Source organism: Thermobia domestica, chromosome 6 (assembly GCF_964235325.1).
Source record: "Thermobia domestica chromosome 6, izTheDome1.hap1.1, whole genome shotgun sequence".
Lineage (NCBI taxonomy): Eukaryota > Metazoa > Arthropoda > Insecta > Zygentoma > Lepismatidae > Thermobia > Thermobia domestica.
Window position 1 is genome coordinate 137433527 of NC_137459.1, and position 25526 is coordinate 137459052.

At 35.5% G+C, this 25526-nt stretch overlaps 1 protein-coding gene across 1 annotated transcript in view; it reads right to left on the reverse strand.

Annotated features, from left to right (window-relative positions):
• Nucleotides 1-25526, reverse strand: part of LOC145687313 (cell adhesion molecule Dscam2-like) — a 1291367-nt gene that overhangs the window by 785873 nt on the left and 479968 nt on the right. The window contains exon 5 of the mRNA XM_081760775.1: nucleotides 23594-23711. Coding sequence (XP_081616901.1) covers nucleotides 23594-23711 — 118 coding nt within the window. The remainder of the gene's footprint in view (nucleotides 1-23593; nucleotides 23712-25526) is intronic.

Here is a 25526-nt window from a genome sequence, read left to right on the forward strand (position 1 = left end):
ACGTTCTAATCTCTTCCTGAATAGTAGCTAACAACTGTGTATTTACACGTATGCTATTAGAGTTGTTGCTGACCTGGATCTTTTGCTGTTTAATGGAAGATTCTATTACTTCTAAATCTTTTTTTAAAGCACTAATTTCTTGATTTTGGTGATTGTGCTTTTCTTGACACTCATCGGATATCCTTTTTAACTTTTCCTCGAACTGTGAGGATATGTCGTTCACCACTTGGACAATTGTTTGTTTCGTTTCATCTGATTTCTGTTCTATCCGTTCTATCCGTCTACTTAATTCTTCATATTGCTTGTTAGCTTCGTCAAACTTCAGTTCTATCTTCTGTTCCATGGTCTTGTTAGATTCGTTGAATTTCTGTTCCATGGTCTGCTTTAATTCTTCATTTTGTTTGTTAGCTTCGTTGAACTTCTGTTCCATGGTCGTGTTAGATTCGTGGAACTTCTGTTCCATGGTCTGCTTTAATTCTTCGTATCGCTTGTTAGCTTCGTCAGACTTCTGCTCTATGGTCTGCTTTATCTCGGTAGTCATCTGCATTATTTGTCGCTGTACAGCTAACAAGAGTCGATCATCCCATGTCAAACCTGGTGTTACACTCGTTTCACCTTTGTCACTAGTATTTGATTCCTGCTGCATTGTTTCGTTGACCATTTTTCTCATGATTACTTTACCACTTCGCAATATGGTTAAGTTCGTATTCATTAACGGTAGTATAAAAGTAAATTCAACCTTACTCTTCTTCTTCGGGAACTGAATTTACAAAGTCCCGGGTTCCGGCAAACCAAAATTTTTACAACGACTTATCAAAAAGATAATCGTAAACCTGGTTCGTTTGCTGAAATAAAAATTCGAAGTGGTAGTATTTCTTCTTCATGTAAAAATTAGCTTCGATATGTAAACACCATTAATCTCACCTTTTTAATAAATATGACAACGTCTATAAATGGTGTTAAACTGGTTTATTATTTGATATAACTTAAATATCCTTTTCTTTAAACTGTTAAGTACACAAACTCACTGACTAGGTAACCATAAAACATATCCATATCAACAACTATCCCATAATAAATACTTACATACATTAAAAACATTCTTCTTTTGTTAATATGAAATGAACATTCTACTAAGTATAGTGCATATGTATGAGTACTTTCTGCCCAAGGTACAGGTAAATATTACACAAACCAAAGTATTTTGTTGTAAAACCATCTTTCTAAAAAAAAAAAAAAAAAAGTGATAATCAGCAAAGATATCTAAAACTTGGGACTATCTCGTTAAGAATCGAAAATATTAAAACTCTTCACCTCCGTTAGTACAGTAAATAGTAAAATAGCGGGTGTTATTTTATATGCTTCTATTTCATTTCGGTTATAAATCATTTCTCCGTGTTTAATTCGTCGTCATAGTTTTGCGAATATAAAGAGAGAATAACACCCACATTCAAAGAAAGAAAGCCAAGAAAGAAAGAATGACACAGAGAAAGCTATGGTAAGAGGAAAGATTTGGATGAAAAGGGCAATTTCTTGGAAGCGGCGCTGCTGAACAAAAGGGAAAAAAGAAATAAAAGAGATTCTCCCCTCCTTCTGCGGAAGCAAATAATGAATGGACCTAGTGTTAGATAGGACAGCTAGTGGAGAGCGTCGGGCTAGAAAGATCCGAGAACGAGAAAATCTAAGACAACTTTTGAGCATTGCTAAAGAATTCGGAGATTTGAATGTAGTGCCGTAGGGGTGGGTGTTGGGTGTTGTCTGTGAGTGTGTGTGGGGTAATCTTGGGGAATCTTTGAAGTGAGTGAAGTTCAGTTCTTATGACTAGATCGTCAAGAGCCTCTTATAGACGCTCGAGACGAATGATTCAAACTGGTGAATTCGATAGAGGCCTTCTGAAGTCTATTGGATATTCCAAACAGCTGGCCAGTGTGCAAAATATGACTGCACTTTATTGGATGATCATTCTTTATTCTTTATTTATAGCAAGCGGCAAAGCTATCTTATACTTTAAAGGAGCCAAGAAATATAAAAGGGGTAAAGAAAAAGTCAGAAAGGGAGAAAGAAACAAAGAAACATCTGGTAGTATTCGAATAGAAATTTCTGCATTTTGAGTAGATCTAAACTATGACACAAAATATCGTTTAGACTAAAATATACACTCAACTCAGAAAGAACGACGCCCATTTTTCTCAAAGCTTTTTTCCGTAGGTACTATAGCGGTAATCCAATGAAAAGAAAAAGTTAGATAATATGCTAATTATATATTATTATTATTTGCTGTTTTAAATGTTAATTCATGTGCTCAAAACACTTCAGTCAATCTCTAAATTTTCTCAACGACCACTGCTTACCAAACTATTAATTATACCAGCTATATAGTTTTATGGACTAACATAATCAATTTACAGGAACTTTAGCCTGTTCCATTGACTAAAGGAAACGATGTTTAGAAATATTGTTAATGTGTAAAGTAGATCGATAAAGTTCATAGACATGATCATCATTCATGGGCTCCCGAACGGGAAGGCAGAGTGGGGCCCGATCCTTCCCTGGATCACGAAAATCTATACGTAATAAGTAAACCACATATATTAAATGATAGAAATACCAGGCGTAATATAGCAACCATGGAGATGGGCCCCCTGTAGAAAATTTTCTTCGGCCGCCCCTGTAATCATTTTAAGCTTGTGCATGGTGGTATTGAATTCAGTAGATAATTTATATTATTTTTACTTATAGAAATGTTTTCTCCGGGGTAAATTTCCTCGGGCTCTTCCCAGAATGTTAATGTATTCCTTATCGAATCTGCGACCATTTTGCATACCAGAAACTGTAATTAGCACTCTACTATCAAATCATCGTTGTATATTGTTGACGTTTTCTAAAGTAGGAATAAGATTTTGCTACGTAACGTCGGCCGGTGGCTCAAACATAAGAACATTAATTAGTGCTTTAACTCAGGCTTCAAACAATGCCCATTGATGCAAAGCTGCTAAATAAAATTACCATCACAACAGCCTTTGTGCGCTTTTACGTGTAGCTTATATTACCGGTTTTTTAAAGAATTGCAAAACTTGAATGACAAAGCTCGAACTGACGCTCAGGAATGTTACGCTGTACGTTTGGTGGGATTGAAAGGATGTCGTATATCACGAGCTGCTGCCGGAGGACAAAACGGTAGCTTCGGAGTAGTATTGTCGGAAGTTAGCTCGAGTGCACCTAGAATTACAAAATAAAGTCGTCACTTGTCAACAGAAAGACCTCGTATATTACACTGAAAACTCGAGACCGAATATATTTTTAATGAGGCGTTAGAAACTCAAGAACTTGGGTGGGAGGTTTTAATGCATCCACCGTGTATTTCGGATCTGACCGCCAGAATATTGTTTGCTTTGCTGTCTTCAGAACTCCTTGAATGTTGTTCAATTAGTTTAAAATGGTGTTAAATTAGGTTTCTGTAAACCAAGTGTAGCTCCTTAAAAAAGGGAAACCGCAAAAATTTTATAGGATCATGATGTTGCCAGAAGAATAATGGCGAAAGATAATTGATAAAACCTGTGAGTATGGTTTCATAATGTTACGTTGAAATCACAACAAACGCATTCTGAATTTAGACCTCCGAGGTCTCAATATCTTTTAGACAACGTAGTATATAAAAGTCATCCAATATGGTTAAACAATATGAATTATCTCGTTATGATCAGTGAGAACAAATGCTGGTCTAATTGGTCAATTCTTTGAACAAAGCCCTACGTATTATTTGATGATATGTTAACTACATTTGCAAAAGGTCGGTATGTAGCATTACTTAAGATCCACTTATTGTGATTAACCTATCTTAAACAGTTTTAAACAGTTGCACTGTTACGTGTTGTGTAATCGTGTCTGCAATGAAAACCTACTTGCGTTATTTCAACATTTGCGTGCTTAGATAACCTATCTAAACTGTTTTGGTATCTTCCTCACCTTAGCGTCAGGCAAGCAAATCACGAAATCTCTCACCTTAGTCGTAAAACACATTTTCACATCATTTTACGCTTAAAGAAAAAAAAAACTTCGAATTACATAGAATCATCCATGTATTCTACACAATATTACCCGCAAAGTTTCCTGCACGGTTCTGTTCTAAAGCAAGCGTCATAAATGACTTTATATGATTGATTAATTGGAGAGAAAAATCAGAATGCCAACAGCGTGGTTGTATGTATGTAATATGCTCAGTGTAAAAATGCGTACTAATTTTAAATATATAAGTAATACACTTATATATATATATATATATATATATATATATATATATATATATATATATATATATATATATATATATAGGGAGAGAGAGAGAGAGAGAGAGAGAGAGAGAGACAGACAGACAGACAGATAGATAGATAGATAGATATAAAGTGTATTATTTTTCGTGGACCACAAACGTCTAAGTTTTTGTAGTCTCTACAGGAGTAACAACGCAAACGAAACAAATCCAAAGTATTTTAGTGTGTAGTACTATAATCATGATATCACGAAAAAAATTACAAGGGATTGAAAATTTGACGTTTTTTAAACACTTATTAAGAACAAAACTAGATAGTTACATCATTCGATCACATAGATGATTTTTGATAAATGTGAAGATCACAATGGGGTTTACATCAACTTGATATCTCAAACCGTTCTGGAGTTACAGTAAAGACTTGTTAAAGTTCGCAACACTATTCAAAATTATGTAATTCCGAGAATTTACTGTAATTAGACTATATAACCCATGTTGTCATATTATATAACGGAAGTTAATAAAAAATTGTTTTGCAATGTTCAAAAAAAAAATACGCTATATAAGCAATTTATCGAATTTTACTTTTTTTTCATATTCCCGGAATGGTTTGAGATATCAAATTGTTATAAATTACATCAATATCTTTATGTTTGTTGAAAACCACGTACGTAATTCGATGTGATACTACATTTCGAAAAAAAAAAGTTTTTAAATAAGTCCTTCAAAAGAAGTCAAAATTTCAGTTCCTTGTAACTCTGTTTATACTTGTTCGAAATCCGTCATATGATGACCATAGTTTTCAACATTATGGTACGTTGGATATGCATTACCCCTTTCGTCCCACTTCATTTTTATTATGTTGTAGAATCCTCTAATGTTTGGTTATTTTTCGATGGCGTCTTTAGATTGCAACACTGTGTGATTAATAGTGTATGTTTTTCTTTTACATACAAATTTGAAATATATAATGTCATTTTTTAAATACATAACTTTATGTTAGGTTTGTAACACTGTTAATCTTGTGTTGTCAACGATTATGTAAAACAATGACCCCAAGCCGATAGTTGTATGATACAAAATATTTCAGCATTTCTTTATTTTAAAAGTCATAAGATAAATGATCCACCCTATAATACATCAGTTGAAACGTTTCATTCAATGTGATGATTGAAATTAAACTTCATTCTCAAAAGCGGAATAAGTGTAGATTAATCGACCAATCACAACCATTCAAATCAATTCACATCATGCATTTATACATACTCGTTAATATTCATTCATACGAGTTGGTGAAAGGGCTTACTAAACTTGTGGCGCATACATTCGCTAGCAAAAACCTTCTATTATTATTTGTAACTAAAATTTAGACTCATGTAGAATTAAATAATTAACATTAGATAACCCTATTACTAATTTTGAGGTCAGATGAATCAGGTAAACATGTTTTTACTTTGAATTTCTACTATAATATTTGAATCAATACTATTTGAATAATATTTAAAACAACTTCAGTTATGAGAACAATTCTTTCGAAAAAGCAAAGAAATATCAAATTAGAACGCATTATGTTTAGTATTTTACGTAAAATAAGTACTGCATAATTTTTTCTATCATAGTGATGTTACGGACGTATTAAGTTCCGTATTCAAAAATACAACACGTGCTTTTAAGTTTCCATTATTATTATTTTTTTTTAATGATTTACTACCGTTGTTTCAACAAATTACAGATTATAATCAATGCCTACTTTCAAATCTGCATATTTTGTTACTTTTATATTCGACTGAAATTCAGGAATATCCATGTTAACGTATTTTACTTGGACAATATGCATTCAAATATACAAGTAAAATGCATAATTAAAGAAAAAAAAAACTGTTAATATCTAGAAAACACAATTACTTTGTTCAATCCGTTTATTCTTAATCTGTACCTTTACTTTATCCTTGCTTCATTAAATTATTCGTATTCCATAATCTATCTTACTACCTATTCGTATTCTACCTATCTTACTTGGATCACAATCTAAATCTTAAATCTTCTTATTTAACATTTGTAATCATAGTAATCTTGTATGGATCATCAATCTATCTCTTTCATATCACATGCTATAAACTCATTAACTACGTAACAGTATGTATTCCATTTGAAAGCACTTTGTGCCACTCACACATATCCAACATTCTCCCCCCTTTACAAAATCAGAACTATAACAAAACAAATTAAATAACACCTTTTTAAAATTTACATTCTATCAACCAGAACTAGACTCGCTATACTGCCAATCCACAAAGAACTTCCTTTTCTTCTGTTGATTCAATCTAGCCATCAAAAAATTAATCTGCGCCTGCATTTTATTTTGGTTTTCTATAAGCTGGGCAATAATTTGATCTCCATCTTCCATTTGCTCAGGCATTGTGATAATTTTCGGCGCTGCATGACCTCTATTCTCCTCGACCTGTTTCAGCCAAGTAGCACTCTTAGCATTCTCTCGTTCACTTCTTCTTTTTCTTCGGTTGACAAACCACTTTGCGAATACCTGATTAAATCGTTTTTGTGGTGTAAATTGAGAAGTTTCAATTGTTCCTATGAATGTGTTACTTGCCTGTTTTCCTTCCACCGAATCAGAAGTAGACAATTGCTCACATCCTACGTTTGACTCATCTGTGTCTTCCTTGTACTTTTTTTCCTTGTCCTTCTGATCATAAAATAAAATGTTGGACAAACCGTTATCTGCATCAGTACCGGATAATATCTCGTCTTCCTTTCCACACGATATATGATCTAACTTCATTAAGCTAGCCAAATTGATTAATTCCTCCTGTTCTGATGAGCTGACGATATTCTCCTGTGACGGCATTTCATCGACTAAGAGGTTATGCTGTTTATACTTCTCAGATACAAAAGTATCATATTGACAGGCTAAAGCAAAGTGATTTTTCCTTCCACATTTGAGACATATCTTACCCCAAGCAGGACATGCTCCTTTCTTGTGTTTTAACTTGCAGTACACACAACTTGATATAGGCTTTTGAGATATTCTAGGTGAAGATGAATCAGAACTGGATGCCTGTCTTTGTATAGGCTTGGGAAAACGATCTTTTGAAGAATGAATTGCACTTACTTCGTTGTCCACTCCAGGTTTAAATAAACGCAACTGCTGTTCTGTGCTCTCCATCATTAACGCAATTTCAGTAGCCTTTTGAAATGTCAAATCTTTTGTATTCAAAATTTTACGCCTAATCGCTTCATCTGCTACACCAAACACAAACTGGTCTCGTAAGTTATCTTCTAAACAACATGTATAATCACAGTACGAGGATTGCTTTTTAAGATCTAGCACAAAACTGGTTATCGATTGGTATTGTTTTTGTTTCATAGTGTGAAACTGATACCGTTCTGAAATTACATTTACCTTACTGGCATAGTATATTCTCATTGCTTCCTTTATTTCTGTGTAAGATTTTTCTGAAGGTGCTGCCGGCCAACAGATATTGCAAAGCTGTTCATATGCCTCCGTACCTATAACAGTAAACAAAGTGGATAATTTTCTCTCCTCCGGGATTTGTGCTGCTATGCATAAATGTTCAAATCGATCTAAGTAGGATTGTAGACGATCTGTTTCAATGTTAAAGGGTGGAAAATTTGGAATTGATGACATTCTTGGAACGTAGATTTCTTCAAAACGACTGCGCCAATGTTAATATCTAGAAAACACAATTACTTTGTTCAATCCGTTTATTCTTAATCTGTACCTTTACTTTATCCTTGCTTCATTAAATTATTCGTATTCCATAATCTATCTTACTACCTATTCGTATTCTACCTATCTTACTTGGATCACAATCTAAATCTTAAATCTTCTTATTTAACATTTGTAATCATAGTAATCTTGTATGGATCATCAATCTATCTCTTTCATATCACATGCTATAAACTCATTAACTACGTAACAGTATGTATTCCATTTGAAAGCACTTTGTGCCACTCACACATATCCAACAAAAACAAAGTTTTTTTTCTGCATTTTCTTCTCCTTTAGTCACAATTTTGTGCAGCAACACGTGATTGTAATATTTATTCATTTTAAAAAAGTTAGTTTTGTTTCACAGTTTGAAACTAAGGTGCAGTTCGAAACAATGCAAATTTAATACTCAAAGTAATGCATCTATAACTACTGGTTATAGGACAGAAATAAGATCAGAGATAGAACTTCTTCGGACGCTGAATCCTTATCTAAAAGCTACTACTGGCTATCTCTTGCTGCTTTTGCTCTATAGGGATTAACATAGAACTAATAGTGGTGGTTGATGTCAATCACTACCGGTTGCAACATAGAAATAAAATCAGAGGTGAACCCTAGTCTTGGTACTAAACTCATTATCGCTAACTACTTCCGTTTAATCCATTACGCAATCAGTTTTGTAACGAAGAATCAGGTTTTAATCACTTCCAGTTTCAACAGACGCACACACATACACACACACACAAAAAAATGAATCAGTGTCAAAAACCGTTTTTTGGTCTCCCTTACCGTTTTTGCTCTATGAAAATCAGTATTAAAAACGGGAGCACTAGTACATTTGAAGTCTTTCGCTTTCGTACGGTGTTGAGAGTGGTGATGGCATGTTTTATTTAGACGCTGAACCGATTGCAAAAATAAATAAATAACAAATAAGCTTGTCGCTATTTGTTACTGTTTCTGTACTATAACGATGAACGTTGAAACCAAAAATGGTTGATTTCTACCACTTTCAGCTTAAATATATGGTTAACGGAGGACCTCGAACCTATTCTTTGAACGCTGAATCAATTGCTAAAAAAGAAAGTCTTTTCGAAATCATTTGCAGCTTTTATTCTCTGAAAATTATAATTGAAACCGGAAGTAATAATAAATTTCAACTACAGAATATTGCAAGTGTCGGTAAAATGTTGCATGTAGTGCTGATATGTCCTATTTATACACTGAACTGATTGCAAGAAAATTATTGATGTTGTTAACGTTTCTTTTTTTGTTATATGGCAATAAACGTTATATAAAAAAATAAATTGTTGATTTATATCACTTCTGGTTTGAATAGAGAGAGTTGCTAACGACCCCCATTTTATTACATCCTCTTGACAGCGACCTTGTTATAATTTCTGGTTTCTAATAAGCTTGTGTGGGATTTTTGATATACTTATTGCGGAAACCTCACGATATCCATGTAATTCTATAATAGTAGAATTCGTTTCTTATATAGAATAGATACTTCCCTAAAAGATAATGGTTTAAAACCAGATTGGTAAATTCATTTATGCTATAATTATAGAAACAGATCCGTCATACAAAATGGACATTTTCCGTCATGGATCCGTCATGAAAATTTTAAAGCTTCATAACTCCTTTAATTTTAGGTCATATGACCAAAAAATAAATAAAGTGATTTCTAACGTTGGCTTTAAAAACTTGGACAGTTGTTAAAGTTATTTAGTATTTTAAATGACTTGATAATGCTCGTCACGAAGATTGAACCGCACGTTGTCACAATAGTGAAATCACACCGTGCTCAGGTATTTCGTTAGCTTTCAATTTTAATTGTATTTAATACACAGCTTTTGTTGCATTCGTATTTTTCTGGTATTTCAACATGAAGTTCTCATTAGTTTCATATCGCACCTCTTTCATTTGGCTTGATTTTTAAACAACAGAGCAGGACATCTTGAAAATGTTTAGTAGACCTAGTTTTGTTGTTCTTTACAGTATGTATACAAATAACCAGTTGAGAATGCTCCATAAGCCTTGCCAGAATGAACTTAAAAGGAATGAAGAGATGAAGCGCGAAGGAAAACTGTCATTGTTCCTAGATTTAAAGGTGAATCTTTTTATCCGCACCTTCTTCTCTCTCTCGCAAAAATTAGTAAATTGGTATATCTCTATGACTTACAGTTCTCGAGATATGGCTGCATAAATATCTAGAAATTTGAACTTTTTGTTCAATATCTGGGGAACGGTGGCCAGTTGGCCAGTAGGCAGTTAATCAGTGGGCACTGGTTACTGTTTGGTATTAAAATGTTCACCATCCTCTTAGGTATTGATCAACACCAATATAATATCTCTACAACTTATGGTTCCCAAGCTACGGCTCGTTAAATATCTAGAAATTGGCCACTTTGGCCAACATCAAGCGAACGGTAAGTCATAGAGAGATGATATTGGTGTTAATCAATACCTAAGAGGAAGGTAAACAATTTGGTACCAATATTAATTAGTGGCCACTGGACAACTGACCATTGGCCAAACCAGTGGCCAGGTTGACAGTGGCCACTGGTTACTATTTTATACTGAATTTTTACCATCCTCTTAAGTATTGATCAACGTCAATATCATCTCTCTACAACTTATGGTTCCCGAGATATGGCTCCTTAAATCTCTGGAAGTCGGCCATTTTTGGCCAATATCACGGAAACGGCATGTCACAGAGAGATGATATTGGTGTTAGTCAATACCTAAGAGGGTGATACGCATTTAGGTACAGATATTAATTTGTGACCACTATACAACTGGCAATTGGCAAAACCAGTAGCCAATTGGTCAGTAGCCACCGGTTATTATTTTGTACCAAAATGTTCACCATCCCCTTAGGTAATGAACAACATCAATATGATCTCTGTATGACTTGCGGTTCCCGAGATATGTCTCCTTAAATCTCTGGAAGTCGGCCATTTTTTGGTCCGTATCTCGGGAACGGTAAGAGGGACGCGAAAAATTTAATCACTTTATCTGATAGTTTTTGAAGCTCTATCAAATTCACGGTTCAAAATTGAAGGAAAAAAAATTGCAAATAACTGATAGAGAGACACACAGACATAGATAATTCAGTAATGAACTTTTTAAGTTCGTTGAAAATATGCCTATCAGAAAAAAAAGGTCAACTTAATATTCTAAATTATTTTCCGACACTAAACTCTAATTATATTTCTCTCTTGCGCTCATCTTCGCGGCCCCATGAAACCCTCTCGCGCGTCCCACTTGGGATCACGACCCCAGGTTGAGAGACCCTGGTCTAAAATATGGAACATATTCTTGGAATGCTGAATCAATTGAAAAAAAACGCTTCAAGACATATTTTACTTTTTTCTCTCTCTCTCTCTCTCTATGGAAATCCGTATTGAAACTGGAAGCACTAGCAAATATCAAAAACTTATGCTTTTGATAGTGTGTTGCGGATGGCGACGATATTTCTTTGAGGTGCTGAATCAACTGTACAAAACTATATGTCGCTATCTATTACCATTTTGGTTATAGAGCAAAACATTTTAAAACCGGAATTATCGAATTTCAAGTACTTCCGGTTCCTTTTGATGGGTGAAATTCAAATATATTCTTGGAACGCTGAGTTGATTGGAGAAAGCACGAGCTCATAACTACGCGCCTTTGGCGGGGGAGACACGGTTCGATTCCTGGCGGGAGCTCATGGGGTTCAAATTATATGTTAAGCTGTAAATCTATGTCTTATATAGTTTCACTGCTGTAAGTGACGCTAAACTAAAATGAAATTCAATCCAATCCAAGCAAAAATATTTTCTCGATAATTCTTACCGTTCTTGCTCTAATATCTGTCAACAGTCAGACATATAGACAGACGGGTGGACATAGCCGTTCAATAGCAGTTCCCGCACTTACAAATAGCATAGTTTGGAAGTCTAAAATGTGAGTGCTCTGTAGATACGTACTGTCGAAGTTTCTCCAAATCTTTCATTTGATGATTTTGTTGTCACTCTCCTTGTAGGATAAATCATAACTATTAGTGATACAGACGTTGATTCATTTATATTGAGCGGGACTCAAGGTGCAACTGTGCCGCAAATGCGCAACCCATTGCTGTAGGATTGTTGCGAGGCAAGCAACAATATATCATTAGACAGGCAATAGAGCAATGTGGTCGAGTGTAGTTTGATGCCGCCAACACTGAACAGATTCTGGAAGGGGTTCATTGTCGTCCTTTCCGACGCTAAATTCACGGCGTCGCACACGTAGAAATGTATCAAGTGCGTAATTTCCATGTAGATCGTGCAACTGTGAAACGTGTTATGCGGAAATATGTAGTAGAGTCCTGAACACACCACATCAAGGCAAGCAGTTACAAATTGTCTTTCCGTGACATAGCCACTATTGAGTGTGGTTCAGCGTATGGTGACCTCCAAAAAATCACCTATACACAGCAGGTGATGGCCAGCAAATGCCACAAATCGCAGGTGACAATCAACTGAAATATCTACACGGATTTTCGCCTCACGGTCTTTCGCAAGAGCAGTGTGTACGACCTGAAACCGTGTCATGTGTCTGAGCGAAATATAAACTGTAGGAGGTTGTATGAATCCATCTAGCGGGTTGGTTTACCTCACAAACTATGGTAAAGTTCGTGCTGTTACATGCAGAGAGAGGTTCCCAAAAATGTTCATGATTGTGGCCGGTTTCTCGTGCAGGGGCAAACTACGTCTTCGAAACGTGAAGCAAAACATCATAATCAATGTTGTGTGCTGCCAGACTCATGCCCTGACTGAAATGTACCAGCATGAAATCCCAGCATTGTAGTACAAGGCGTGAACCTGGTTGAACTGCACTGAAGCAAAACATCCAGCCACACAGCGAAAGCATAACTCGAATTATATCGCCGTATGGAACTAGAAACTGGAATTGCGGCAATTACCTTCTCTGACATCCTATGAAGATCCAGATGTCAGCCTAATGAAATATTGTGCTTTTAGACTCCTTAAGCAGTACTTGTCCGATCATCGAGCCCGCATTGTTTCCTGGCTGTGGAAAGCCTGCAGAGATGAATGGCATACAATACCCATGGTCCATTTGCAACACTGTCTCCTGCAATGGAAACTTCGATGCCGGGCAATAGTCAGTAAAGATGACCTGCAGATCGAACACAACCGGTGGTGGAAGCACGATGTTTATTAGGTAAGAGGTACATTCAAATTCAGCTCATATAACCGATTCAACGTGTGTGTTATTGAAGCCATTTTTGTGTTGAATTTCTTTATTGTGGTAATATAGTCTTTGTGTCTAGACAACATTGTTAGTGCATTGAGTCTGTCTTGGGTCATCGAATTCCTTAGACAAGTCTCCACCTTTTTTTTTAATGTACTGAAACAATGTTATGATTCTGCTGCAGCTACAGGCGTTGTCAACACTATGCTCACTAGTTTCGACACCTCAGAAAATGTATATGTTAAGTCATTGTCACGCAGAGATAGTAATAAGTCACTGGTATTATTAATTACGCAAATAATATCATTGTTGTATGCGACCGATAGTTCGGGTTTGAGCTTTTCTTTGCTCAGCATTGAATAGGAACGGTATATAACTGGTAAGTCATTTTCCCGCAAGGAATGTTTAAAAGAACTTCTGAAGATTCACTACTGAAAACGCGAGTAATAATTTCTAACAACATGCTTATTTTATTTATTTTCCACCACCACACGACAGAACCTCGGGGAGAACACAAAATATACTAAGAAGATGCACATCTAAAGTGAGGGATGGACACGCGGTTGATTTTGGATCCTTTCAGCAGAAGTAAGACAAGAGAGTAAACTCAAGGGACAAATAAGTGAAAGTGTGGAATAACCTCTTCTCTACAGATAAGGCAAATTTTGGCAACAAGCAAGCTTCAAAACTTTTCGTTCGGAAGGCTTCGGGCGCAATTGTGTGGATGAGGACCTACGATTCTCGTCCCATGCTACCTACATTCAAGCTGGGTTTTCACGCTGTTCGCCAAACGAGTCTCAATGCAAGACGATACTAAGTCCACACTGAAACTGCTAGGCCCTTTTTTCCCTTTATTTTATACCGAACGCGTGAATATTTCGCATATTTTATACTGAACGCATAAGCGTAAGTAGTACATGGGAAAACTGATTTGAAGGAGTCAGAACTACGGTTTTGGTTCAGAGGGAGATTATAGCAACAATACTAGCAGGATAAATTAAGATACATACGTTTTTCTATATTAACACAAACACGATGGGAGGGCCGGGCCCATTGGGCCCTTTATGACAGTCCGCCTAAACTTTGTTTTGATACTAAGCGGTACCTCCATGTTCAAAGGTTGTGGAAAACAAAAACAAATAAAAATCGTTATAACAGTGATTGGTATTATTTTAACAAACACCGATTCATTTAAACCTGGCCATAAATTATCAAGTGGTGTCTACTAATTATTTGTAAAATTGTAGGTTTGAATGAAACCAGTTTTCCCCCCAATGCTTCCAACTTGTCTGTCAATTTTCTGCTCGAAAGTGACATCTTTTTGTGCCACGCAGCAAACAGCATAGCTAGCGACAACTATTAGCCTGATTGCGAACTATTAGAAGTGTGACTGAGGTGCCTTGCCTTTATAATGAAGACGTAATTCCCAAATTGTAAAACATAAGTTGTAAGGTAAAGATTGTAATTAAAACAGCAACGGCATGGTCTTCCTTTGTACGATAAAGCAAATCATGAAGAATAATATTGACGTGTGATGGATATGATAGTCACTCTGAACATGAAACAACTATACTTGTGAACTTAGACCACGGTTTTCTTAATGGAGGGCATGTCAGTTCAATCATGAAGCGCTCGTCTCTAATGGAGAAATATAAGATTCGATCACAGGTTATGCGGTAATTTCTTGGTAGTCAAAATCATGCCGTGAATTTTCTCAGAGTTTTTCGTGCCTTCCTGCATTTTCATTCCACCAATCGTTTCATAATAATTCCCCTATACGTTTCTGTCAGCCTACATGACAAAACTGTGGGTCGTGACACTTTAGATTTGAGTTTTATTCTTAATATTAACTTGTCTATGTTCTTCGTTTACTAGCATATCGTAAGCTGAAAGTTGAATGGAGTAATTCCCGTTAAAATCAGCAAGTATGAACAGGAAATTAGAGTTTATTTCGTAGGTCCTTCTAATGTATAAATAGACAAAATAGGTAGTAACACACAGGCTTGAGTTTTAGTAGAGCACTTATGGTTCGAAAATCTAATCCTAGTATAGGAAAAGGGCATTACATTCGATATTTCTTTAGTTTCTAACAATAAATAATGTAATGGTACTTCAAATATGTCCCCGTCTGATTTCATATTCTACGTGTGTTTGAAAGAAAAAAATACCTAGTAACGTGAAATGATCGGTTGGCTGATCTTACACAGAACTGGACAGATCATTCCAGGAAATTAAAAATAAAGTAGATATTCATGGTTTAAAACGTAACTGAATTTTAAAAGATATGCATTTGCATCTCCGGACAGTTTATTCGTTGGATGGAGATATTTTGAACAGCTTCCATTGTTCTTGTTTACAACAATAAATAAAACAGAGGAAAACCAAAAGAGAAAATGTTTACAACAACCTAATGCAGACCTGTGCATCTGACAACAAGGAAAAGAGGAAAATCTAGCCATGTTTAAATTTAAAATCGCTGCCATATTTGTTTTCTCGTTCACATGAAGAAACCCTTGTATCCACATGGATTTCATGTTTGATTTTTAAGTGTGAAATTTCCACTATTTCAGCTGTTGATTACATAGCATTGTTACTTTAATACGTAGGAGCTACTAGTTCTTCATGATCTTCGAAAATGAAGTTAAATTTTGAAACTTACGACATATAATGGGTCCAAGGTGTGTCTATGCAGCAGTACCGTCCTTCTCTGTTATGCAAAACCTAACAACTTTGGTTTATGGTGGACAACAACGTACCAGCGTGTTTTATTTGTATTATCTACCTCCTGCTTATTCTACAAGTACAATGTGTTCATTTTCATTCATTCTGCCAGCCATTTACTGCTTTCGTGAAATCAGCTTTAAAGTTTTGATGATATGTACGCCTTTCAGTTTTCAGTTACATATATAATTTTTGCATTCCGTCAAAGCACTATATGATATACAGTAGTTTGGAATTGCTCAATATAATTCAAGATTACAGCTTCTCTAACACTCACTAGTATTGAGAGAGTATTTTAGGGAAAGCTAATACTACTACGAACTTGTGTAAAAGATACAGCATAAAATACTAAATACGCGGAAACATACATTTATGAATCAACAAGTATGCAACTAAACAAGGCGGTTTTTATTTTTATTTTTATCTTTTTTACTTTTGTCAGTAAAATGCATTGGAGAATTCATGTCTCTCAATGCTCAAGCCGAAGGCACACACACACACACATATATATTATATATATACACACAGTGGACTCTCTTTAATTCAAAGTCCAAGAAGACAGAAAAAAACTTCGAATTATCCAACAACATTCATTTTACATATACAACAACAAACAAACCAAAGTATTGTGCATCAAAAATATATTCATATGGTGTAGACTTTACCTTTAAAGCAGCTTATTATTTGCGTGATCGAATACCGCAAACTAACAAACGACATTGACTCCACATAATTCAAACTACGTGTACAATGGAAAATATATTTACGTACAACTACAACATAGATTGAATAGCCCAAACAATTAGACACCAGTAAAAGTTTGAATATTCTGTTCTCACTTTTAAGAAGTCGTAAACCTCATTTGATTGAATTTGGTTGTTTTTGTATGGTCAATAAATCTTGAATTTCATGTATTGCGTGGAATACGATATTAATAACATTTTGTTGACTTTATCAATAATTCATCTTAAATTTTCAACCAATTCTGAAATAATATAAGATTGGCACACGCTCTCTATCTTTACTTGTTCCCCAACTCACCTTCATCTTTATCATTACATAGATTTTCTATTTATCTTTTGTATTACTCTTCCCTGTGACTGCATCTGGATAACTGAAAACACGTTAAAACTGTATTTCTCTGTTTACATCTGTCCAACATCAAAAATTTTCAACTTTATTTACTTCGAATTATCTAAACATAGGTTCAAAAGTTTGATTTATCCACAATTTTTTACTATCGTTTTCAATACAGTTTTCAAGGGGAATGGACTTCTGTTCGAATTATCCAAGCTCGAATTAACGAGACTCCACTGTATATATATATATATATATATATATATATATATATATATAGATAGATAGATAGATAGATAGATATATAGATAGATATTCACGAGTGTTATGGCTAAATATAATTACCTTGGATTTGCCCTGTCTACCTTGCTTCCCTTATTTTTACCGTAGAGGTCATGAAAATTAGGGTGTTTGTGGCGCTGTAGCGGTCTTAGTTTTAACACAAAATAATGAAATGTAACATTGTATGTTTTCATTTAACATGCATATATGAAATGCGTCATAACTTGTCCTAGGGTCATAAAAAAATCTATGTCGGGTTGGCGACATTATTAACCTTGTGGTATTGAGGAATATACCACATAATATACCGATATATATATTCACAAGTGTTACGGCTAAATATACGTTACTGTAAGTAGCAATACGCATTTTTTATTATGTCGCATATAAAGCAGAATATCATCATCATCATAGGTATTCTGCCTTTATTGGTAGGTCACTTGCCGCAGCAGAGAAGCTTCCATGCTCCACGGTCCTCCGCTAACTTCTTCGTCTTCGCGTATGGTCTTTCTGTTTTTATATCATCCATTAATTGTAGTCTCCTTCGCCCCCTCCCTCTCTTTCCCGCCACCATACCCTCTAGGACGTCCCTCATGATACAATGTCTTCTTAGGCAACGTCCCAACCAGTTTCTCTTCCTCTTCCTAATAATATCTAAAAGTGATATTTTCTCACTCACCATTTCTAACACTCTCTCATTCGTTTTCCGCTCAACCCAACTAATTCTTTCCATTCTTCTCCACACCCACATTTCGAAGGCTTCCAGTCGATTTTCTATAAATCTTTCACCGATCGCCCTTAATAATCCAATTGCATCTCTTGTGCCCTTGCCTCTTCTGAACCCGAACTGCTCCTTCTCAACTTCTTTATTTGTTCTTTCTATAACCTTCTGTTCAGTATTCGGAGCAGAATTTTAGCTGCATGAGATATGAGACTAATAGTTCTAGAATCCTCACATCTCTTTGGGTTCGATTTAAGCAGAATATAGAAATAGTAAAACCATTTCCGAAGTTCCCTTCAGGTTCTTAGAATACAGAAGGTAAGATTTTACTCTTGTAGCAATATTACAAAGTACAGTACTATTTTCATAAGCTATTGTCTCTTCAAGCAAATATTCAGTTTATTTGCCCACGAAGGCTATACTCAAAAGAAAAATCGGAGTTCACTTAAAAAAAAAAAAAAAAAACTCGTATATACTTGAAAATAAAATACAATTTCATCCTCAGTGAACTTAACATTTTGGGGGGGGTGTTCTGAACCTCCACATTCCCTTAGCACGACCTTGGATTTTGTTGTCTCATTAGTTTATTTTTATTATAAAATTGAGGCAGTAAGAAATACAGATAACTGATTGAGAGAGTGAATACTATTATTTCATGTTTTTAGTTGGAAAACAATTGTAGTCTTAAGTTCAGTTGAAAGCATAACACTACAGAAATTAACAATAGTTATCAACGCTGCACGTTCAATTCCTCTTTTGAACATGAGAGACCGAAGTTCTTCCGCTCCGCTATCTCTTCTGCACTACATACAGTGTAACCTGCCACGTTCGCAATAATGTTGTGAACAGGTGTTGTAATGGAATGCATATAAATCAGGGAGAAAACAAGCGGAAAATATGAACCATAATAATGATTTTAAATTTCAATGACCTCCTACCGGAAACCGAACCTGTGATGACCAGACGTATAAAAGGGTAGAGTGATAACCACTGCACCAGCAGGAAGATTTATGTGTCGCACCATCACTTTTACTGCTGGATGCTGCAGAATAATTTATGACCAAGTTCTTTCTAAATCGAAAGCAACGCAAATCGGAATAAGGAATTAATAGTAATTTGCATGTTATTAATAGTGAATGTTTATTGTAATGTACATGTTTCAAAATTTTGTAATTTTATTCTCTTTTTTTACACTATATAACTTGTTTATTCCTATGATATTGTTTTCATATTTTTTTATATTTGACATTTTTTTACATAAAAATAAACAGTAAATTCTGAACAGTTAGTTATAAAAGGAAAACTTCTTCTAATAATTTTCCAGGAGGTAATTTACCTAAAATGGAAGCCACATTTTCTCGCTGAACTGCTATGCTGATACGTTGTATCAGAAAAGTAGTAGTCCGCTTGTCACCAGTAAGGTGTGCAATACGTTGGCCTACTTCTTTGACGAAATTGAGCCCTTCGAGGCCCCAAATGCTGCTCGATTCAATGGCTACGGGCATGAACATGTATATATCGAGCAGATATTTAAATTTTATTCTTTCCTCGCATTCTCTGCGAGCCGCAATAGCTCCTTCTCGAGATAAAGAAAGAGTGAGATTAGATAACGCGAAAGTGTCAGAGCAGGTGAAATCCCAGAGAAGAATTCTTCCCCTCTTCCATGGTACCAGCGTCATGTCATCTGGTCTTTTGCCATCAGATCTCTTACAACCCACAGGTTCACAAACAGATGGAACTTCCGCCGATGTGAGTGCTCTCCAGATAATTTCATTCACGTTCGAATGCCTCACATGTCTTCCGGAGCTACTTATACAAGACAGACCACGTAGACCATTCTGCTTGACTGATGCACCACATTTAGAGCAGTTGTGTGATTCTCAGATGTCTACTCCTAGGCGAAGTGCAACTGCAATACGAAAACTTTCGTTTGGAAGGTGCAGTCCTAGGGTGTGTGAAGGTAATGCTTATAGCCAAGCACCTGAAATTGGTCATGAGGAGGCGAGAAGTCTAACCTTATCCTCTTGACTGTCTGCTTCTTGTAATAACCTGATTGATATAATTTGATGATTGGCTTGTCCCAAGTTGATTGTGAACTTCTTCCCGTTATTTCAGGAGGGCTTAAACCAACTAGGTTAGACCAGTCAGATATGCAGTCTTGGACATCGGATTCTATGTGAGGCTCATTCAGTTGGTTGAGGAGTATCTTAATGTTATGCCGGGTACCATAGAATCCTCCCCCGAATGAATGATACGCCAAATCGACAACCCGACAAATACCAAGACCTCCAGAATCAACTGGAAGGGAGGCCTGTATCCATGCGTTGCTATTTAGGTTACAGTTGAGTAACAATTCCAGTCCACATTTCAGAACGGTGTCAAACTTCTATAGTAAATCGACTTCACGCCAAGAAGTAGAACAGCGTAAAAAAGGTTATTATTGGTATGGAAAACGACGCACGAAGGAGATAAAAAGCTGAATGTGCGGAGACTAGGGGCAGAAGTGACTAGAAAAAATCTAACTTTTTAGTTTTCTCGACTAACAAATTACGTGTTGCCTCAGGTGAAAGGGCTGCACCAAGTAGAAAAGTTGACGAGGTTGTGATAAGTTGTATTCCCGGTGCTGAATTTTTAAATTGTGAATATAACACTTCCATTTTATCTTGCGAAATTCCTAAAAATCCTACTTCACACTTCATAAAATTTAAGTGTAGTCCAATGTCTGCTGCCATAGTTCGAATATTGTGCAGTTAATTTATAACTGTGTGAGGATCTCCTGCTATGGTGCCATCATCTAAGTGCCAGATATTTAATTCAGTGCTAATCCTAGACACTATGGACTGAATTGTCATGGCGAACTAAGCGGGATATGGAGGATCGCCTTGTTGTACTCCACGTTGCGAGAGTATAATCTTATCCCCTAGAAATAGGTTACTTGGTTGCGCATAGCATTGATAGACATAGTGATAAATCGATGGAAAATTAGTTTTAATTGTGAGTAGCGTTATGAAAGTCTAATTTCAGAAAAGCCTTTTGTTGTGAATGATGAATAGAAAAGTAAATGCGAGCTGCATGTGCTGCGGCTTCGGCTCAATTGGGAACGCATACTCCCAATTGGTTCGTCTAAAGGAAACTTACGACGGATTCTTTAATTCTGGAGCATATAACTTTTGCTGATTTTCTTCTCCAAATGTTCCCCACTGCAATTGGTTGATTTCCACCGCTCTTCTTATTAAGCGCAATAAGTGATGCTCCAAAAAAGATTGGTCTTATGTCCTGAGGTACATTACCTGAAATGATTAAATAAAATAATTCTAGAATCATCGTAGTTAATATTTCTTTTGAATCTGACTCATGATGTAAAAGTAGATCCTTAAGAATCGAGAGACGAAGACCATCAATACCTCCTGCTGATCCAGATGGGAAGGATTTTACAGAGAATCGTAATTCAGAAACTGACACTCTTGGTATATTAGGGTGATCTTCAGGAGGGTCTGGTAATGAAATAGTGTCTGAATGTGAAGCGTGCTTCTCCTTAAGTACTTCTATATTTCAGATATTTTCAGAAATTAGTATTCTGACTGCGTCTCTTATGTCTCCATCGTTGAGTTTGTTTTCGACTCTTTTGGTGTTAAAGGAGGTTGAGTCAGAAGAATGTTGAGATTTGCGTTTGTATTTTTTTGAATAATCATGGAGTAACGCATATCGGTGAGAATCACCCCATTCGCAAACTCGTTGCTTGACCCAAGTCGTTAAGTTTTTAACTTGATGTGATTGTGACGGGACATTGAGTACTGCATACGGGTATAATAGCAGATCCATCCATGCGTCTAGGTCGTTTCTGTTTACAATACGACGTATGACATCATAGTGAGAGGTAGCTACAGATGACCGAGCACCTCTTGGGACTCTTCTTAGTAAAGGAACAGAGGATTTTAATTCGGCTATTAGGTTGCAAAAGTCGGAGATCAGATGCTTTTTGTTGTGATTATCGTATTCAATTCCATTTGATGAAGAAGGATTATAATTTAGAGATGACTTCCATTTTGATATGGAAGGCTTATTTTTTTACGGAGAGTTTGGTGACTCTTGCTAATGTGGATAGTAAGTCCTCTTTGATTGGCCAGATGCTTTTCAGAATAAGGGCAGGATGCATATTTTTCATCGTATGAAAAATTATCTAATTCATCGTTGTTTGCAACTGACACGCTTCCAACGTCAGAAACTTCCTCTATATTGTGACTCTCCTGGCAGCAATCATTGGATATTAGATGATTTACGTCATCATAACTTTGATCAAGACTCTGCTGGTCAGCAGCTACGCTGCGCAAACATAATTCTAGATTGTTATATTCATGAACCGACTCCATCCACCATTTTTGATAAAAAAATATATAGATATATAATTTTAATCACATAAACAATAGAAAATTTTAAATTTGTTTAAAATAATAATTTAACGGATTTTTTTTAACGAATTGGATGCAAAATATAACATAGAATCATGTTTAAATTATATAAAAAAACACCTCAATAGTGAATACATATGGTTTGTGAAAAAGCACTCCTCCGGAAGCACCCCTCTTTCTGCCCACACATATGTACAGACACAATTCACAAACGCGATATACGTATATAACCTAATCAAACGAAAATCGCGGAGCAAATCTTATGTGCACACTCACTCTTTTCAACAATCAACAACAATGTATAATAATATCATACACTGTAGGTATATATTTTGTCCAGAAATATCCCACAACTATTAATAACCAGATTTAATATAATTCGAAACAAAGATCTAAACAAGAAATATTAAAAACAAACTTTCTCATTGAACGAAGTTCCAATGTTTTTTTTTCTATCTATTAGTTTAAAAGTTAGAAGAGCATAAAGTAGATACTATATTTTACCAAGCCTAATTTTAAGGGTTGCTCACTCGGTCAACTTATACAGCAGCTGCCGATAATGCGCCGCGTTCTTGTCCCTCAGGGAATAAAAGAAACACTCAGTATATTTAATATTTATCATGTATGTAAATAAATATTTAATGTTCCGAGTCCAGTATGATATATTGAGTAACGTCTACAAGACCTGGGTTCGATTCTCGATAAAGGTTCATGTAGTTTTGATCGTATGTTTGCCTTTAGGTCTACGCTGTCTAAACAGATGCAAAATTTCAAAATACAGCCTTTTCCTAAGTAATCAATGTTTAGGACACTTGTCTATAATGCTCGTGTTTTAGTGTATGAGATATATGAAATCCTATAATATTTGAGTTTTTACTCGACTCGACAGACAGACGTCGAATTTAGCTTTCTCTTCATTAGACACAATAAATCATACACTTTACTCTTAATTTCACCTTGATTTTAAGGTTTCCATTTAATATAATAATAACACTTTTATTATGTAGACCGGAATGTCAGCATTTGAAAGTTATCTACTGATTCATATCTCTTATTGTATCGCATACCTCACTTTATGTTTACATGTTTTATAACAAAGGGAAAAGAAAATGTAACCTAAAACTTACCTATACGATGGTCTTGGGTTTCCGTGTGCTACACACGGTATAACAACCACATCATCCTGTCTCGCAGTAATTGATAACAATTTTTCAATGAAAATCGGAGGGATTGATCCTCTCGGTTCTGAAAGAAACAAATGATAAGAATTCGAATTAGTTTAGCAAAACAACTGTATTTTAGCGTAACTAAATTCAAACTACAACCCAGATAATGACAGCAGAAAAGAAAAACGAGTGAATAAATATAACCACCAGATGAAGAAGCTTCTGCATTGATTACCTTTATCTGCAATCCCGCCCGCATCGAATGTTCATTGCGACGGAAGAATTGGGTTTACAAATCTAGTTAACTAATGTAATTTGGTATTGACATGAATAGCAATGCTTAACAGTGATGTTTAAAATTTCACAAATAGCGATCGGTTTGTGTACCTTGGACATCGAACTTCAAACAACGCAGTTGACTTTTAATTCCTTTTATTCTTGTACTAACGTAGCTCCATAGTCAGTGTAGATTAATGCATTGAGAGAGAGAGAGAGAGAGAGAGAGAGAGAGAGAGAGAGAGAGAGAGAGAGAGAGAGCAAATAGGGTTTTCTCAAACAAATACAAACTAGACATTCAAATGATGTGTGTAATATACTTGCATTATTTTTAAATCTATTGTCGCGTTAATTCAACACATTTTACAACTTTGCATTGTACTATAATCATATACAAGAAAACGTTTGTCACTCCAATCGATTACTAACACTAGTGTTTCATGTCTTATTATTATTGTATAATCCTGTATGAATGAACATTACATTCAGAAAAAAATAGTCCTGGTAACTAAAGCAGAATCATAGTATTTGCATTACACAGCATATTATACAACTAAATTAAAATTACAGAAATGGACATAATATCATGAGCAAGAAATATATACCGATTTGGTGATGCTATTTTGAGTTTACTTTTCTCGCTTCTAAATAAGTCATTTTCTTCCTCTTCTAAGTTTTTTTTTTCAGTTAGCTGGGGTCGGCTTTTCGAATTGCTCTCTTCCACTCGTTTATATCTTGCGTCACATCCACTGTGACACGACACTGCAGTATATCGTTCTTAACATAATATACCCACTTCTTTGACAGGCTTCACACTCTTTTCCATTCAGTTCTATAGCATCCACTCGGTGAGCCACGAACTACGAAGGACTTCTTAACATGCCCGAACCATATCTCTCTATCTTTTCCCACTTTTTCACTAGTGGTCTCACATATACTGTTTTCCAAACCATAATTCTCCTTCGCGTCATTTCATATATCCACCTCAGCATCTTCATCTCCACAACTTCTGTTTATATCTCTTCTTCTTCGTATAACATTTCGACCTGTAATATGACAGGTCTCCCAATTGATTTCTAAACTTTTCACTTCAGTCGTATTTGTACGATTATATGGTCTCACAATACTCCTGCTGCTTCTCTTAATTTAGTCCAACCGCTACTAATTCTGTTGTCTTCATTCTTTTTTTTCCTGTGTTTTCCCTTCAGTATTGATCGAAAGTACATATATTTCCTCGTCATCAGCACTTCTTCTTTGTCAAGTCGTATTATTGTATTCTGGATTGCATTTTTCCTGAAAGGATAATATAAACATTCTGTCTTGGTTTTACTAATTCTAAGTCATTTGCTTCCCAATGTTCCTATAATTTCTCTTGCAGTGCTGCCTTGGTCTCACTCACCAGCACAATATCTTAAGCAAATAGCATATTCCAAGGTGCTAACTCTTGAATTTCCTTTGTAAGCTCGCCCATCACAATTTAAAATAAAAAAAAGACTCGATCCTTGATGAAGTACACTTTAATTATAAACTCTTCTGTTATTACAAATATGTTTCTCACTCCTGTCCTGCATTCATCATATCCTGAATTATGCAGATGCTTGTGCATAGATCACAGATT